Source organism: Berghia stephanieae, chromosome 8 (genome assembly GCF_034508935.2).
Source record: "Berghia stephanieae isolate SIO BIC M18660-M18661 chromosome 8, UCSD_Bste_1.3, whole genome shotgun sequence".
Lineage (NCBI taxonomy): Eukaryota > Metazoa > Mollusca > Gastropoda > Nudibranchia > Aeolidiidae > Berghia > Berghia stephanieae.
Genome location: NC_088367.1, coordinates 53,547,018 through 53,564,951, shown reverse-complemented (window position 1 = coordinate 53,564,951; position 17,934 = coordinate 53,547,018). Strand labels below are relative to the sequence as shown.

The following is a 17,934-nucleotide window of genomic DNA, read 5'->3' as shown; positions in this document are numbered from 1 at the left end:
GACGTCACTCTAGTCTTTTTTTATTGCTTTCTGACCTCCGCTGTTAAGGTAATTCTCACTTAACTGTATTAACTAGACTATAAGCGTTCAAGGTTACACATAGTTTTGTGTGTTGGTCTGTTTTACTTCCGGGTGGCAATGTTTTGAGTTTGTTAGCCAAGCGCATACTATCTATAGATTTTTTCAGTTGAGCTACATTAAGCAACAAAATTTGATTCATTTGAGTTTTTTCGTTGATTCACTTGAATTATACTTCTGCTGCCATACCGTGTTTTTGGACCGTCCCCATCAGTGTTACCTAGTACTTTACGTAGGTATAGTGTTTATTTCTGTTTTATTTGTACTGCTATATGTTGCATTTTTTAAATATACTTTTCAGTTTATCAATTTAGTTTTATCCAACATTGCACTATCATCACCTTTTCATTACTCATTACTTATTTATATATTTATTTACACTCTTCTCCCCTACCAGTCTACCTCTTTTAGCACACTAACCCCCCCCCCCCTCCTTACCATTTACATCTCAACATTATTTTTCACCACACCCACGTTTTCAACCACTACCTCTCTCTTACCACACCTCTCAGTCTATCCCTCCCTTCCTTTCTCTCATTCACTCGCCTCTCCAGTTTACCTATACTTATTGATTACCTTACTCATCCTTTTAGCCTTTCGCCCTCTTTCCCTATTTTCAACCATGCCTCATACATCTCCCAAGCAACTCTTGCGCTCTTCCTTACGGGACATTCGTACGTTTCTTTCCTCTTTCCCTATCCACCTATCTCAAGTAGGCTACACTCTCGCCCACGCCACCCTCTATAAAACTCGAGCTAGCAGCCACTTGAATTTCTTATTGTACTGCCTTAGGAAACGCACGGCCCCTAAAGGATTCGTTTCACATTTCCACCCTTCTTTAGGCTCTCTAACCGCATCCCAGTTCTCCCAGTTTCTGGAATTAGAATGCAAGTGTGCTATGCAACGACTTAGACTTACTACAGACATCCTTCGCAAACAGATATCCAAATTAACACACACCATCGACACATCCTCCACATGCTTGAGGCATCGTACTTATCATAATCATTTACTTTACAAAGCCATTAGGCTATTCATACATTTATGTAATCAACATTACCATGCATGCTTAAATTATGTCAAAACCAGTAAATTAGATGCTCTCTTTCCTAACAGAATTACACATCTTGACGATAACCTCCCTTCCCATTCGGCAACACTCCCATCGGTGGATTCACCCACTGAACCTTCCTCTGGCCCCACTGCTCTTAATGGCACCCATAACCAGCCAGTCACCATTGGTGGTTTGGGAGTCCCTCCAACAGCCGGGGACCAGTCTGGAAGCGATCAATTCACCCCACCCACCAGCAAACCCACCCACGTGATGGATAATGTTGGAGCTATCCCCCCCAGTAGGAACCACAACAACCACCGGCTGGTGGTTTCTGTCCCCCCGACCATCCAGTTGAGCAGTGCAGAGGAATCGGTCTTAAGGAAAGGTCTCAAGTTCATCCCACTGCGAAGAACGTCCGACCAGTCCCGCATTGAGTCGGATGTACGTCGCTTCATGCGTATTTTACGCTTGAAGTATCACTTCAAAGATGATGAACGTGACCATGACTATGACCGTGACCCTGAGGATCCGTTTGCCGCTTTCTCACGACGTAAAAGAAACTGGACTCCCCTACACTCGACCTGTTTATCCAGACTTGTCTTAGACAGATAGAGGCACTACGACCCACACCTATCAAGAGGTCTAACCTCACCCGTCTTGAATGGGCTGCCGTACGATCACTTAGATCACGTCGTGATATAGTGATCAAAGCGGCTGATAAAGGAGGGCCGTGGTTGTTTGGGACGCTGAGCTCTATAGAGCTGAGGGCCACAGGCTATTGAGTGACCAGATATTTTATGAGAAAGTGACTTCGGACCCAACACTTGCTAACAACACCAGAGTCCACCAGACAATCCAGTCTTTGGTATCGCAAGGAGAATTACCTAGTAGAGCAGAGGTCCTAAAACACGACCCCAGCGACCTAGGTAATCCATGTTTTTACATGCTCCCTAAGATACACAAGATCCGAGAATTGTCTGACACTCCACCAGGAAGGCCGATTGTGTCGGCTATCTCGTGCCCCACTGAGAAGGTATCGCAGTTCCTCGATGCGGTATTTCAACGTATAGTTCCCACCCTGCCATCGTATATCAAGGACACTAACCATGCTCTTGGTGTAATTGACGAAATTCGATTCCAGGATGAACGTCCACGGCTTATTTTCACCATGGATGTGAAGGCACTGTACACATCCATACCGCATCCTGACGGACTGCGTGCCATCAGGCATTTCGTCGACCGTCATCCATTACCAGGGATTTCCAGCAACAGCATTGTGAGGCTCACCGAACTTGTGCTCACCCTCAACACTTTTGAGTTCAATGATGTATTTTTCCATCAGATCTCAGGTGTTGCGATGGGCACCAAGATGGGTCCCTCATATGCTAACCTCTTCATGGGCTACCTTGAGGAAACCTTCTTCCATCAGTACAGCGGACCTGCCCCCGAGCTGTTCAAAAGGTACATTGACGACTGTTTCGGCATTACGTCATTGACCCACAGCCAGTTGAAAGGGTTCATCCTAGCGATGGACTCCTTCCACCCGTCCATAGAGTACACTTATGAGATTTCAACCTCTGAGGTGAACTTTTTGGACATCAAGGCTGTATTGACCAGCACGGGAGTACGGACCACTGTACACTACAAGGAAACGGACAGTCACAGCTACCTGCTCTATCGGTCATCCCATCCGGTGAAGTGCAAAGACTCCATCCCATTCAGTCAGATACTCCACTTGCGGAGACTGTCTGGGAGATGATGAATTTGCGCTTCAACGTGATCGCATGCTCGATTTTTTTAGGGCACGGGAATATCCCGAAAGGGTTTTGCTTAAGGCTGTCCGGAAAGCCAGCCTGCAACCACCATTGAGTACAGACGATACAAGTTATTTTTCATTATATTTTATTTGTTTTCCACCTTTATTTGTGTATTGTTGTGCTGACGAAGGGTTTGTACCCGAAACGTCCATTGTCTGTTTTGTTCCCATACGAAGCCTTTCCATTTTCACTCTTTCGTTAGAATGAAATGTTAGCGTGGCGTGGGTAGAGGATAGGGTGCCCCAGGGGGGTGATCTAATTGATAAGAAAAGGTCAGCGTCAGGGAACATAACTTTCCAGACTATAATGGAAGATAAACGACATATTGGTAGTAGTAGTAGTAGTAGTAGTAGTAGTAGTAGAAAGCTGTAGTGAAACAGTAGGGGGCGGTGGACGGGGCGAGGTGAAAGGGTCACGTCGGAGATGGGAGGGGGGAGGGGGATTGTTGGGTGAGCGAAGGTCGAATCTTCGCGAAGGAAATACGAATGATAGTAAAGTGGAATACACCGATAAATAGATAGATAGATAGATAGATAGATGGATAGACAGATAGATAGGTAGATAGATAGAGAAGAGGGGAGAGAAGACAGAGAGAGAGAGAGAGAGAGAGAGAGAGAGAGAGAGAGAGAGAGAGAGAGAGAGAGAGAGAGAGAGAGAGAAAAAGAAAAAAAAAAAGGGTTTGTACCGGAAACGTCCATTGTCTGTTTTGTTCCCATACGAAGCCTTTCCAATTTCACTCTTTCGTTAGTATTTTACGATCACCGGCTTCAGGCAGCCCTTACCGTTTTCTACTTTTCTTATGAATTCGTCAGAACTGGTAATTAACAAGCTGTGTTTAAATGTCAACAAAGAGGAGCTGAGTGACGACATCTGCGTTCCTTCTATAATCCCGTTACGCCGTCGTACTGTAAGAAGAAAAAAACCCATCTCTATAGACACTAATTTTTTTTTTGGCCAAAACGCTCTTCCTTCTCGTATCGATCGGTTGACATGACCCTCATCTTGGCAAAAAAAAATAAAACAAAAAACCCACCCAAAAAAAAAAAACAACCCAAAAAAACAAAACAAAATAAAAAAAAAAACTCAAAAAAACCCCAAACACCCCTTTAACCCCCCCCCCCCCCCCCAAGAAAAAAAAGAAACCAAAAAAGAAATCAAAAACAAAACAAACCAAACCTGGGACTTCGCCACGTTTCTGGTTTAACCTGACATAATACAGTTAAAATAAATAAATAAATAAATAATAAATAAATAAAAATCCTTATTTTCAGCCCACATAGGGGGAAATAATTTGTCTCAAGGGTCTATTCCATAATATTATTCCATATCAGTGTGATAGTTAATCTATTTGTGTAAACATTTTGGTCAACAACTTGAGGCGATGATCTGGTAAACAATCGACTGGCATTCAATTCTCTGATGAAGTGTTGATGCAGTCATTGTGTGGGGCACGTACGTAGAGAAAGATGTTGTCGGGAAGGGGGGGGGGGGCGGGGCGAGGGGGGGGGGGAGGGTTAGCCGAGACAAAATACAAAGAAAAAAAAAATTAAAATATATACGATTCGTTATATCAGGCTGGCGTATTTTGTGAGTATTTGATATAAAAGCATAGCATAAATAGTCTTATTAATATCTTTTTTTGTGTGTGAGTACTAATAACCCAACTGACGGTATAAAACAATTACAAAGAGCTGAGTGAAGTCAACTTCGTTTCTTCTATTCGGTGAATGCAATTATCACAGATTATGTCCCTTTGTTGTAACCAACACATTGAATACTTAAAATAGAAATAAAATTCCCTTTATTCGTCCCATAGGGGAAATTTCTCTCTATATACAAAGGATAGCATGCAATTGCTATAGTTAGTTGCACGCTGCAGACACAGTCCTGACGATGGCTGAAAAGGTCTGAAACATCGATGTAGACTGACTCCAACATTGTGGTAAATATTAAAATAATAATTCGCTCCATTGCTACATGTCGAGCACTATTCGTACCATATTTGTATCCAACACGATTCAATATAATATATATATATATATATATATATATATATATATATATATAGCAATGACTATCCCGCACAAATCTTTGGGCCTCTTTTTCGCTTACGAAGTGCCCGAATTTGCGTCAAAATATGGGACGAAGCCGTTTCGTATATGCTATTTTAAAAAATTAATTACGACGCTGTTTATTGACGAATATGACTGAAAGTTGGCACACAGAAAAAAGGTCATTTTAGATTATGTCAAGCGACAAAACTCGTGCAATTACCAGAAGACCGTTAAAAATAGATTTTACTCTTTGGAGTAAAATATTTCTAAAACTACCGGGCGTGGAGGTTTTGTCGCGGACAAGGTAATACATGAACATTTCTTCTTTTTGGTTGTAAAATTTTATATAAATATGACGAGTACTTTTCCCGTATTTTACAAAACACCATCCTAATTTGCTCTTCAAGTTTCAATCTTTTAATCCACTTATTACGCAAGATACAACCAAAGGTCGAAAAAAAATGCCGAAAAAGCGTCCCATATTTTCGCGTTTTTTTCCTCTTTGCGGGTCATCCAAATAAATGACACCTTTGAAACTGCATAACTTGTTTATTTATGAATGGATTTTCAAAATTCAAAAACATTTTTACTCAGTCGAGATAGGGCTTTGATTTTAGACAAAACTTTCTTCAAAAAGAGGAAAAAAAAATTTCGTAGTCATTGCTAATATATATATATATATATATATATATATATATATATATATATATATATAAGTATCAATCCACTATTAAGGTGACCACTGTGAAATGCACCAATTGGAGGACCAAGCATATGTCTTGTTCAAATTGATTAAACTGTTCAATCTTTGTTCAAATGAGTATAGTTTGATTCCCTACAATGATTTATGAACACAATTCTGATGCTTGATGATCACAATGGTATATAGAAAATTACTCGGTCCCCCTAATGTTTTACTAAGTGTTTCTGTAGCTTTAAGGAGACATTTGGTAAAAACATGTTTTTAGGGAGACCACATTAAAAAACCCTTTTAGGGAGCCCAGTATATGTTTATATATGTGTATACCTAAGAGTGCATTTTCAAGTGAGCTACCACCAAATTGTCTAAAATAAAGTAAGTCCTTAAGATTAAGAGCTTCATGGCCATAGTGTCGAAGCTTATCCCAGTGTGCGTAGAGTGAAGTGGCCGAGCAACGCATTTACTAACTCCTGGGAAGGTCCATCCCTCAGAAGGGGCGCTCAGGGAAATAACCTGGGACTCAAACACGGCAAAAAATATTCCCAGTTGCTCCGTGCGCCATTGTTTTTGCAGTCCCCGACCCCTTTAGAAACCTGACGACCCAGGTTAAGATCAGAGATAGAAGGGACCAGGCAGAGGAGTTTATTTGTTGTTGTTGTATACCACTGAATGGACTTGGTTTGTTTTGTTTTGTTTGTAAGGGTTTTACGGCGCTTGCAACACATTAAGGTCATATCAGCGCCAGTAAAAAGGAAGAAAATGGGATAGTAAAAAGTTCTGGAACTACAATTAGAGCACCCAAGAAAAAGTAAGGCAAAGGGGATTTGTTTCAAATAGGAAACAGTAGATTCCAAGAGCCCACTATCAAAGTACTTAGTTTGAGATCACCTAAACGTCTCATTCAGACACAAGCACAGGTCCCAACAAAGAGGGATACACTCAAATGTTTACAAAGCATAAATAATATGTAAACAAAACAATAAAGAGCATAACAGACAGATGATTTACAAGGGAAAAATATAATCTCCCAAAACTCGAACTATACATTTGACTGTTTCCCTCCCAGCCAGGTCCTGGACAAAACCAAGTAATCCCATCCCATCCCGAGACAAAGACAGAAAACAAGTTGGAAAACAGACATAGGGGGATAGAAGACGCAACGAGTACGTCCCTGCCCATTATGGGAAGTCGGGAACCCCACCCAGTGAGTGAATGGAGTTGGATGGATAGGACAGCAGATCTGATGGACACAATGAACGGCTTCAATCAACATCTCATTCACTTTAACTTGCACAATGCTTGCTTTGGTTTCGTGGTAGACAGTTCGTCTGACGCCCGAGTTGCCAGGGTTCGAATCCATATTTGTGGCGATGCAGAGTCATTGTAAAAGTCTCATTTACAGTCTCACTTGTGTTAATTGGAGTACGTTACTGAATTGTAACAACGTTGTTCGTGTCCATATAAATCTACTACCAGCTGCACGTTGAGCTCATTGTGGGTTTTATGATACATCAAGCTCGTGTAAAATTACATTTACATTTGACCGAAAAATGATACATAACGATAGAAGTCTACAAATCATATTGCAGGTTTATTTCAGTTCCAAAAGCCATCACAAACATTCATCCACTGTATCACATAAGTCTTTGGTCACCAAATAAAAGCATGAAGTTTGCTATGTGTACAGTGCAACATAAAAGGATAGAAACAGTTTTACTGATAAAACCCTCAAATGATAACAAACCAATATGTTGTTGCTGGTAAGTTGCTTAATTGCATTTGTTAAAAAGCATAAACTGTGAAGCAAAAGTGTTGAAAATCGTTTGAATAAAGTTTAATGCAAAAAAAATAATTCTTAAGCACTTTATGCCGTTCTAAGCTGTCGTTGCTGCATTTTTTTTCATTATTAATTATTATTATTCTGATTAAGGATGAGGGGATAAAGAAAGAATGAAATTAAATGCACAGAGGTGTCATTTCTTGACAGTCACCTCTAAAGATTGCAACTCTTAAAACTATCATAAAAAGAATAGTGAAATTTTACATTAGGTATCTAGAAAATGCTGAACATAAAGCTACATTGGCCAATTAAGTTAGGGTTAGTAGAAAGACTTTTTATTCTGCCATATCTGATTCTTTCAGATAGTTCTACATAGCTGCCAACTTTTCAAAAATAAAATAAGGAACGCTCATTTTGCCCGGGATGAGGGGCGATGTGTGCCGAAGCCCCCCCCCCCCCCCCCCCCCCCTTCATCGAATCGCAACATATAAAAGTCAGCCTTTTTAATTACTATTACTAACACTAACAAGTTTGAGATGACAGAGGCTAGTCCAAATGTTGCTCAATTATCGGTTTAGTACCAGCACATTTGAATCGTTAAAATGACACTTTCCACAATGATTGTTGTTTTGTTTTTAAGGGTTTTACGGCGCTTGCAACACATTTAGGTTATATCAGCGCCAGTAAAAAGGAAGAAAATTGGATAGTAAAAAGTTCTAGAATTACAGTTGAAGCATCCAAGAGAAAGTAAGACATAGGGGAACTGGGAACAAATAGGGATCAGATGTAGATTCCAAGAGCGTATCACCAATGTACTAAGTTTGAGATCACCTATAAGTCTTATCCGGACACAAGAACAAAATCCAACAAAGAGGAACACACTCAAATGCTTACATTATACATTAAAAAATAACAAATATAGTAATAATACATAACAGAGAGATGATTTACAAGGAAAAAAATATCATCTCCCAAAACAATAAATATGCATTTGACTGCTTCCCTCCCAGCTAGGACTCCGGCGAGGGCCAGGAAAAAAACAAGTAATCTCATTCCAAGACAAAGACTGAAAGCATGTTGGAAAACAGATATAAGGGGATAGAAGACACAGTGTGTACCTCCCTGCCCGCTATGGGAGCTTTCCACAATGAGATCAAAATTCAGAACGGACAATATAAAGAAAGAATTCAACTGCCTCAACTTTGATAAGGACCAATACACAAGAAGCACGATTGTAAAATAAATGAAATAACTTAAGATGGTTAGAAATGCATAACTACCAACCTGGTACATCACTTGAGAGGGCGTTTTGGGGTAAAAATTAGGTGAGTTCAGATAAAAAGTAGACGATTGCATATATGTTTTCTTTCATGCAACATAATGGTCTTTAAGTAGTATACTATAATAGTAGTTATAGTAAAATGCACCTCTAAATATTAGAGAATTCCTACTTCTTTACTTTGACAAGATAAACACACCTAAAAATGGAGTATACTTATTTTTCTTGAACCTAAACCGTTACAAAAGCTTGCTTGAAAAAAAAAAAATTAAAATCAGATGAAGATGTTTTTAAAGGGATTAAATTTATATATTTCATAAATTAATAAAGGGAAATAATCATTGTCATCTTTAATCAATATAAGCAATTGATTTTCTTATTGAATACCTTCCAATCAAAAAGGTGGATTTAATTTTATTCTTAATTAAAATAATATTTGTAACAAATAGTGAAAGTATCAATACTGTCTTAGAATATTCAAAGTATATCGAGGCTAACATCCATATCCTATGCAAATCTCCAATACATTATGAAAGGTTTGAGTAAAATACAGGCGTCATATAAACGAATGGAACTTTTTTAATTGTTGAAAATCATTTATGTTAGAGGCATAATTCAAATTAAAGAGCTACACAAATGGAGATTATGCTCTCACTGGACACCAATAATAATGATAATAATAATAACAACAATAGTAGTAGTAGTAATAGTAATAATAATGGATCAATAATAATAATTCATTAGGCTCACATGGCTTTTTTACCACAAATTAGTCAAAAATTACAAAATACGGATTTTGAACTAAAAATAAGCACTTACGGACTCAGGAAGTCAAATACGGAACAAATCCGTTTTTAACAGAACGGTTGGCAGCTATGGTTCTACAAAGCATTTGTCTCTCAAGCTGAGCAAATGAATGTTCATATAATATAAAAAAGGATATTGCAATGATGAACAGATTGTACTATATAAAGATAAAACGTTTTTGTAAACCCCCAAAATATGTCAATAACACTATACAATACAATGAATGTAATACAAATCAAATTCATGATTGTCATTACACCGATTGAAACGCTCTTTCCCTTCTATATTTATTTCTTTCATTAAAAATCTTTGTCTTCACCAAACTAATTAGTGTACCTTCAGGGATTCCTTTTTGTGAAAATACCCTGTGGTGTTTTAAGAACAGAATAATTTCAGACTTTCTAGGTAATGATCCCCTTGAACCATGTGCTGAAACATCTTCGACAAAGTTTTTAAAATATGACTTGACTCTATCTGTATCCTCATCTGACCATGACATGTATCTCCGATTTTTGCTTGAATTCCTCTTGGGTTTAGTTTGTTTTGAAGAACACGTAAGCTGATTTGGCACTCCTGCTTCACCATCAAATATTTCTTCTTGATTTGCAGCTGTTACTATGGATGTTCCAAAATTTGCATTTGAGTCTCTATTCACTACAGAGTCATTTGTTTCAATGTTACAATTTCCTTCCCCAGTGACCGATGCTGAGTTATCAATTTGACCCAAAAAATGACCAACTTCTGTTATTTCTCGTATTGCAAGTGGACACTGATAAATGTTTTGATTGATTGATTCACTGTGTCCCATATGTCGATAGAAGACATCTCTCTCGTGTTGTGGGACATCAAGTAAGGCAAATAATGTCGAAGCTCGGTGCCTGAATTTATCAGCTATTAACAACTGGGGTTTCTCTAAATCCTTTACTAAGGAAGTGACATATTTGATGGCAATGTAACCACTTACATGATCTTTGGATATTCCTGTATTTGGAAAAAGAAATGGGTTGTCTGAAATATCAACAGCTTTACGCTCCTGTGCAAGTTTCCTTAAAGGCTGAATTGTGTCATTGGGTATCAACACAGGGACCAACATCTTGCTTCCCTTTCCAGACTGATAGGCCAGCTTATACTTCTCAAGTAACGCTTTTTCCAGAGGATCAGTGACATGTTGTACAAGCTGGGGATCAACCCATACACCTGAATCTGCATCATTCCAGTCTTTTAACAACATCCTTGCGGGTTCTCCGCCTCTCCTCGCATTAAACATTGTAAGCCTAGCTACGATGACATTGCGAAGCCTAACAAACATATGTGAATCAAATAATTGATAATCATCCTCACAAATACGGACCATCTCTTCAGTAATAAATTGCCGTAGCTTCTTTATATCATTCTCTAATGGCATCTCTTTGGGTTTTCTCAAATTTGTTCTCTTTGCTTCACATTGAACTCTGGCTGTAAAAAAAATACTATCCCAATTATAATCCAGGACAGCTTTGAACAAATCTATCTCTGCGGATTCTTCCATTTTGTTTTGCATTATATATTCCCCTTTTAAGAAATTAATTAACTTTTTCAATATAAATCCAATTGAAAGCTTCAAGCCTGCTTTCAATGTCCCATCCTCTTTCAAAGTCATTTCAGAAATGGTTTGCGATATTTCATTAAAGTTACAACGCTTCACCACGTCCTCTCCAGAGAAAGAAGGTTGATTCGTTCTCTTCCTAGTTTTTAAAATCAAATTTCCTAAGATGCGTAAATCACTCATTATAACTTTTCTCTCCTTCTTTGAACTTTTACTCCACAATTTTGTTCCTAACAATACTATAGCTTTGTCTGATCGACACAAATTTCCCACTTCATCATTCCGAAATTTGTCAAGAATATTCTCCTTTATTTCTTTACTTGCATTGGGAGCCACGGGATAAAATTTTACAACCCCAGTACACAGAGCATGCTCAGTACTACATTTCTTTTTGTGTTCATAAACCCTTCGTCCAGAGTAAAACCCCTTACAGCCAGCACACATAACAACTTCATGTGACCCTTGTGCTCTCTCACGCATAACTATTGAATTGTTTCTAGTGTTTGAATAAAAAATGCCCTTTTTCTTGAGATAATCCATTGTTCTATCCCTTTCCTTTACAGGCTGTTTCATGGCCTCTGTAACTTCTGTCTCATCTTTGTGTTTCCTCATCAAATGCCTTGAGAGTTTTGTTTGCAACTGTCCACAGTATGGACAGGGTCTCCTTGGCTTTTTGTATTTCTCTGGAAAAAAAAGAAGAAAATAAAGCACATCATGCTATGAACTATGAAAATAAATCAATAGACAGATCATATGCACATCAGCTACATGACAGCGATAGAGAGGAATAGCATTCCAAATATTTAAGGCCTGGACAAGTAACTGTCATAATTCCTTCTTGTTATATACTTTTCTACCATCTATTCCTTTGGAAGAGGTATGTTAGATTTGTGGAGACCTCTGCCACATAACAAATCCAGTGAAAAGACGCCATATTTTTGTTTTGAAATAGAAATAAATAGATCAATCCACCCACTTCACTGGGTTCAGGGTTCCCTCTTCATTATAATCAAAATATGAACATAAATCGGAATAGTAACACATTGAAGTCTCATCTGAATACATAGATTGTCCTTTGTTGTTTCAGCGAAAAATCAGACAGAATGTCAAAAGAATTTTAGGTTTTTCCCCAACCACCCCTTGGAGGTATCAGTATCAGCGGAATGGTAAGCGTCATGTTTTTTACGTTGAGCAACAAAATTTACTCCAAATGCTTCACTCGACCCAGGCGGAAAAGCAATCAAGAATAGACCCAAGTCCTATCCAAAGACTAACATTTCATTTAAGTTTATTGTAGGCCCTTGGCCAATCGACAAAATTCAATTCACATAAATTATTTACAACAATCAGAAATTAATTATATCAATAATAGTAATAGAATGCAATGAAGGCAATATCATAATAATAATAATAATAATAATAATAATAATAATAATAATAATAATAATAATAATAATAATAATAATAATAATAATAATAATAATAACAGTAGCGGCTATAAGTAACAATTAATATAGTAACAAAAGTAATAATAGACTATAGTTCATAGTCATAACAATGACTTTCTTTGTCATTGAGGGAGTGAGAAAACATCACCGGCTGGCAGAACAAACAGCCGACATCAATCAAACGTCCTCCAGACCGGTTGAGCATCGGCTTCATTAATTCCTTAAAGACTTCCCCCCAACTGCCTGAACGATGCTGATGCCCAGACAACTTAATCCTGATTTATATTTTGTGGGAATGAAATATGACATGTATATGCCGGAAATATTTCAATAACAAACACACTGTTCAGATAGAAAATATTTGAGTCTTGCCTTTGTTAATTGATACAGGTAAGTTAGGAAAATAAATGCTAGTAAAAACGATCAGCAAGTTCGTGAACACTGCTTCTCAACTCGAACATATGTTTTCATCAAATCTACACACATCATGTTGTGAGCTGAATTTTAATGATCTCAGTTGTCATTGAAAGGAAACCCAAGAATTTTAGAATAAAGAAAAATATTGAACCTGGAAGTCAAAAGGGTTTGTAGCACAGCAGGCATTATCAAAGTATAATTTTAGTACCGACAAATTAAAAAGAAAATGTGCTTTTCTTTAAATGCTCCCAATCATCATATACTGTTTAGGTTGCAAGATTAATAAAAATGTTATCTACTCTGATTCTCGTTAAGTTTCCAGCTGGTCTGTGAAAAAAAAGCCTTAAGCATCATAGAAATACAAAGAAACAGTTTTAATATATAGATGGGTTGTAACAAAAAAACCATTTTAACACTTACAATACAAGCAATTTAAGTCTATTACAGACAAAAAAAAACCCCAATAAAATAAACATGAACATTTTTATGGCTGGTTTCACTGATATCACTCACACATTGGGGTTTCAGATTCTAAGATGTCCACCCTATCAAATTTGGATTTGTGCTTGTTATGTAAATGGTAGCGTATTTTGCGACGCAGCACTGCCAAAACAGAAAAAAAATGCAATAACACAAATGCAGCACCATGGAGGGGGTGGAAGTTTTCTTTTAAAAGGAATGGGTAAATTAAAATTGATCCCACAAATATCAAAGGAGAAGAATGACAAAAAAATGACTCACCATTGCACGTAACACGTTGGTTTGCAAGTGTATAGCATTCGGGTTGAACCTGGGTCCCAGACTGGCAACGAGGTTCAGTCTGTGATAGTTGTGGATGAGGCTCTGACTGAGTTGGGGAATGAGCACTAGGTTCCAAAGACAATGATGTACTCAGCATTGGGTACCTCACAGAGTACGTAGAGGAATCAGACTCGGAGTCAGCAACAAAATCGGGACCCTGTATATTTTGTGGAAAAGATGACAGATCAATCAATTTATTCATGTTGACAATAAACATGAAGAGCCATTGTTTAATAATCCAACTAAACAATTAGCTGGTTAATAATGCAAGTATAATAAAAAAGAGTTGAGAAAGGCAGACATATTGTCTAAGTATTTAATATGTTCAACTGTGCTTGGATAAATATAGATACACCAACCAGGGTTTCAGTAAACCGTTTTTAACCAACTCTTTAAATCCTACACCAGGACCAACAACTACAAAACAATTTTTTATATCACTACGATTCTGGACATATAAACGGTTGTCATTGCAACAATATGAACTTCCTAACCTTGCAACTGCAATATAGTTAACAAAAAAAGTTGATAAACATTACGATGCAAGAGAATTTGGACAAAATGCGAGATCAAAAGTATAATCCCAACAGAAGCTATTTTAATTTTTCCTGGAAACGCATCATTTTCACATTTTGTCAAATAAAAAAACAAACGACTTCAAATGTGAATGGCTCATCAATGAATATCACTTCAAAATATAACGAGGAAGGTTTAAAATAGTGTTATTGTTGGCGAAGTCCACTGCAAAGAAAAATTTTTAACAACAAAAAACTAGGAGATCTCACTGGTGTAAAACAGTGTTGTCCTTGTCCTGAAATATTGTATTGCGCCTAACAGACTGCAGGTCTCATCTTTTGTGGCAAATGTGTTTTGTCCACCACAAAATATGTTGATGTGAAGCATTTTGAGCATGGTGCCAACTGTGGATAAACGCTATACAAATGTTATGATTTTATTTTAATGTACATACTTACCACAAATGAATCATGTGATATGGAACTTTGTTCTGCATCACTTTCAGGCTCTGAGTTGGAGTCTATATAGAAAATAAAAACAACAAAAAAAAAGCTGAAGACTATCATGTGCAAGTTTTTCTCTAAACTCTTAAACAAAAAATCATGCCATCTTGTGCTGTAAAAGGATTTTTTAAAAATTATTTACCTTATGACTATTGTCCTTTGGAAAAAAAAAGAAAATTAAGTCCGAAACCTTCTGGCTATTTTCTTTTAAATTTCAAGAACGTCAGAGTTGGCAAGGGAGGACGGAAATATAATTCCAGAAACCAATCTGTCTATAATCATATCCATATGATAGTTTTTCGTTCAAGATTCAGGTACAGTCCACTTAGGATAATCGCAATACCTTGGGATCATCGAAAATGTTGGGATTAACCGAAATTCAGTTTCCTGTCCACTATTTCAACATTTTACACATTTATTGTCAACTCAAACCAGTAAATAATATTCTTAGTCCACCACATACAGAGCAATTTGATTGAAACAAAACCATATGGCAGCCCCGTGTAGATTTGTCAACCAAAAGCAGCTATGAAGCAAGCCGATATCTTATTCAGATTGGAAGAAGTTTCAATCTTTTTTCTCAACAATTCAACATTTGTCAGAGTTAAAGAGATTAGCCTTAATGAGAGACAATAAGCTCTCACCAAACTCGTTGGTCACAATGCACAGTTGTTAATCCTAAAACAAAGGATATCGCTCAGTCTCTCTTTATAACTGTCATTTATAACCTGTTGTCAAGATTATGACCAGCCCCACCCCTCTTCTATTTAATGGCCACCGATGACGTCACAAACCCATACTGCAGAGCCCCGCCCTCTTTCGACTCTAACAGAGTGGTGACACACTACTGTAGCATTAAATCCTGCTCACTCTCGATTCTTCAACCTGTCACGATTTCATCCATGATGAAATTTAATCATGATATACTGTTTGATTTCTTGAATTTACCACTTTTTAAAAAACCGAAGTTTGTTGCAATTAACCAGTGACTTTTATATAGAATTATTTCCATTGCTTAGGAAATATTGTGATTAACCGAAAGTTGCGATTAAACGAGTTGCAATTATCCGGAGTGGACTGTAATAGTATTACACATCATGACTCAAAAAAAAAAAAAAAAAAAAAGCAAACTATGTGTACCTAAATGTTATTCATTTCCTCATCAAATTACATTCTTACCATTAACATCATAGATCACATCAAAAGGGTTGTCTGGATTGACAGCAAGACATTTTTCAGGATTTTTAAAGCTCAAATCTCTCTGATCTGAAGTTACAAAAGAAATAGCATATTCTCAACATTAAACTATGATTTTGTGATGGCTGTGATATGGCATACTGTATGCATAAAGCAAGATGCAAAGACAGGTTTAAGTTTAAATTATTTTATATTCTTTTCAAAAATCCATTCTAGTTTTGCCAAAATAAAATAAACACGAGAAGTGTTGAGTTGGATAAAGCTAAAACTAAAAGTAGTAGTGGTAGTAGTAGTAGTAGTAGTAGTAAACGACAGATCTTACTCACTAGTGTGAATCTACAGTCTACAGAAGTTCCCGAATTATCTGACTCCACTTCCAAATGACTGACTGACAAGTGACAATCATCAATCGGTGTGTGTGTGATTGTGATGTCTACCCTATTGAAAATCTTAAATCAACAGTGATGTAATAAGAATGGCCAATAACTTACCATTTAAATTATCTCGGTGTCTCTTCAATGATGCCTCCAGCATCAATTTACCCCACGATGCCATAGACGTCTAGTTTGGAACTCAGCAAGTGACGAAAAAATACTTGCGGCTATAGAGAGGACGTCCGTCGGCCACTCTCTCCGCAAGTCAATTGTCAGTGGTTATCAGATAATCATTGGTTCTTGAAAAATATAGAAACACAGCGGTTCATTTAAAAAGACTCTTTGTAGATCAAGATATAATGTTAGGTATTGCACTTTAAAATCTCTTCAGACATAGAACGGGTCAACTTGACGTCTAGACCAAATCATTTCGAAGATCGATATGGCAACAGCAACGCCTGGAATGGAGGATTTAAATGCGGCATCTGACGATTCTACTGCTATGACAGAAGATGCTCCATTTCACGACGTCGAGATGGCTTCAACTGGCATCAGGCATCAACATGCTACTCAATAATGGGTTTGATGAAGCGTTTGACTAAGAATTAAAGCTGATAACTGATAACCACCTACCTACTACTGACTTGCGGAGTGAGTGAGTGCCGAGTGCCTCTTTATGCGCGAAATTGACTAAACATACGTTTCACGAAAAAAAGAGTTACTATGTTTGCTTGTCTCTTGTCACCAAGATAAGAATCCGGACCAAGATTCGATAAATCTGTTTCTAAAAATAGATTATAATTCGTATATCTTGTTCATTCCTCAGTTCATCAACTTTCACACAATTTTATATTAGGTTTTCATTACTATAAAAATCCATATAATGCTCTAGAATTTTAGAGAAAATTTCGGAAAGATATATTGCCTCACTATTGAAATATATCGATGAAAACACTGGTACCCCTATTGTACTTTTTTCAGGCGGTCACCTTATTGACCAACGTGAAAATTTAGGCATAACTCTTCTTACTGTGGTGTTTAACAAATAACTTCAATACTATGATTTACAATTATATATCCTTGACGGTTGGGTTGACAACTTTAAACTAAAAATAGAAAAGTGAATGTGCTAGAGGTCAAATCAATAGGGGGACCGGATTTTGGTCTCCCTATTGGTAAAGTACTGTAAAATGAACTAATAGGGGTACCAAAAGTCTCCCTATCCGGTATTAATACATATATATATATAATATATATATATATATATATATATATATATATATATATATATATATATATATACATATACATATAAAAGTAGTCATTTAAAGCCATTAGGGCCGATTGAGCCGGAGTTTGTTCGTAGTAGGACTGGCATTTTGACGTCATTATTAGGTTTGTGGAACGCCTTGTGAGTTGTCTTTAATAGTGGTCAAGGAAACAAGTGGCCCCATTGGTCGAACTGTTGAATACAAACTCACGATTTGTTTTCTTTTGTAGCAGAAGACTTGCCTTTTGACGTCA

At 37.3% G+C, this 17,934-nt stretch overlaps 2 protein-coding genes across 2 annotated transcripts in view; one reads left to right on the top strand and one right to left on the bottom strand.

The window, feature by feature from the left end:
- The window catches only part of LOC144979065 (uncharacterized), a 26,633-nt gene extending 9,585 nt beyond the window's left edge, over nt 1–17,048 (bottom strand). The window contains exons 1-4 of the mRNA XM_078925679.1: nt 16,528–17,048; nt 16,019–16,105; nt 14,795–14,856; nt 13,761–13,977 (exon numbers count right to left, since the gene is read on the bottom strand). Of these exons, the coding sequence (XP_078781805.1) occupies nt 13,761–13,977; nt 14,795–14,856; nt 16,019–16,105; nt 16,528–16,591 (430 nt within the window). The 5' untranslated portion in view covers nt 16,592–17,048. The remainder of the gene's footprint in view (nt 1–13,760; nt 13,978–14,794; nt 14,857–16,018; nt 16,106–16,527) is intronic.
- The window catches only part of LOC144978873 (limbic system-associated membrane protein-like), a gene marked incomplete in the record, with an annotated part of 133,546 nt that overhangs the window by 90,716 nt on the left and 24,896 nt on the right, over nt 1–17,934 (top strand).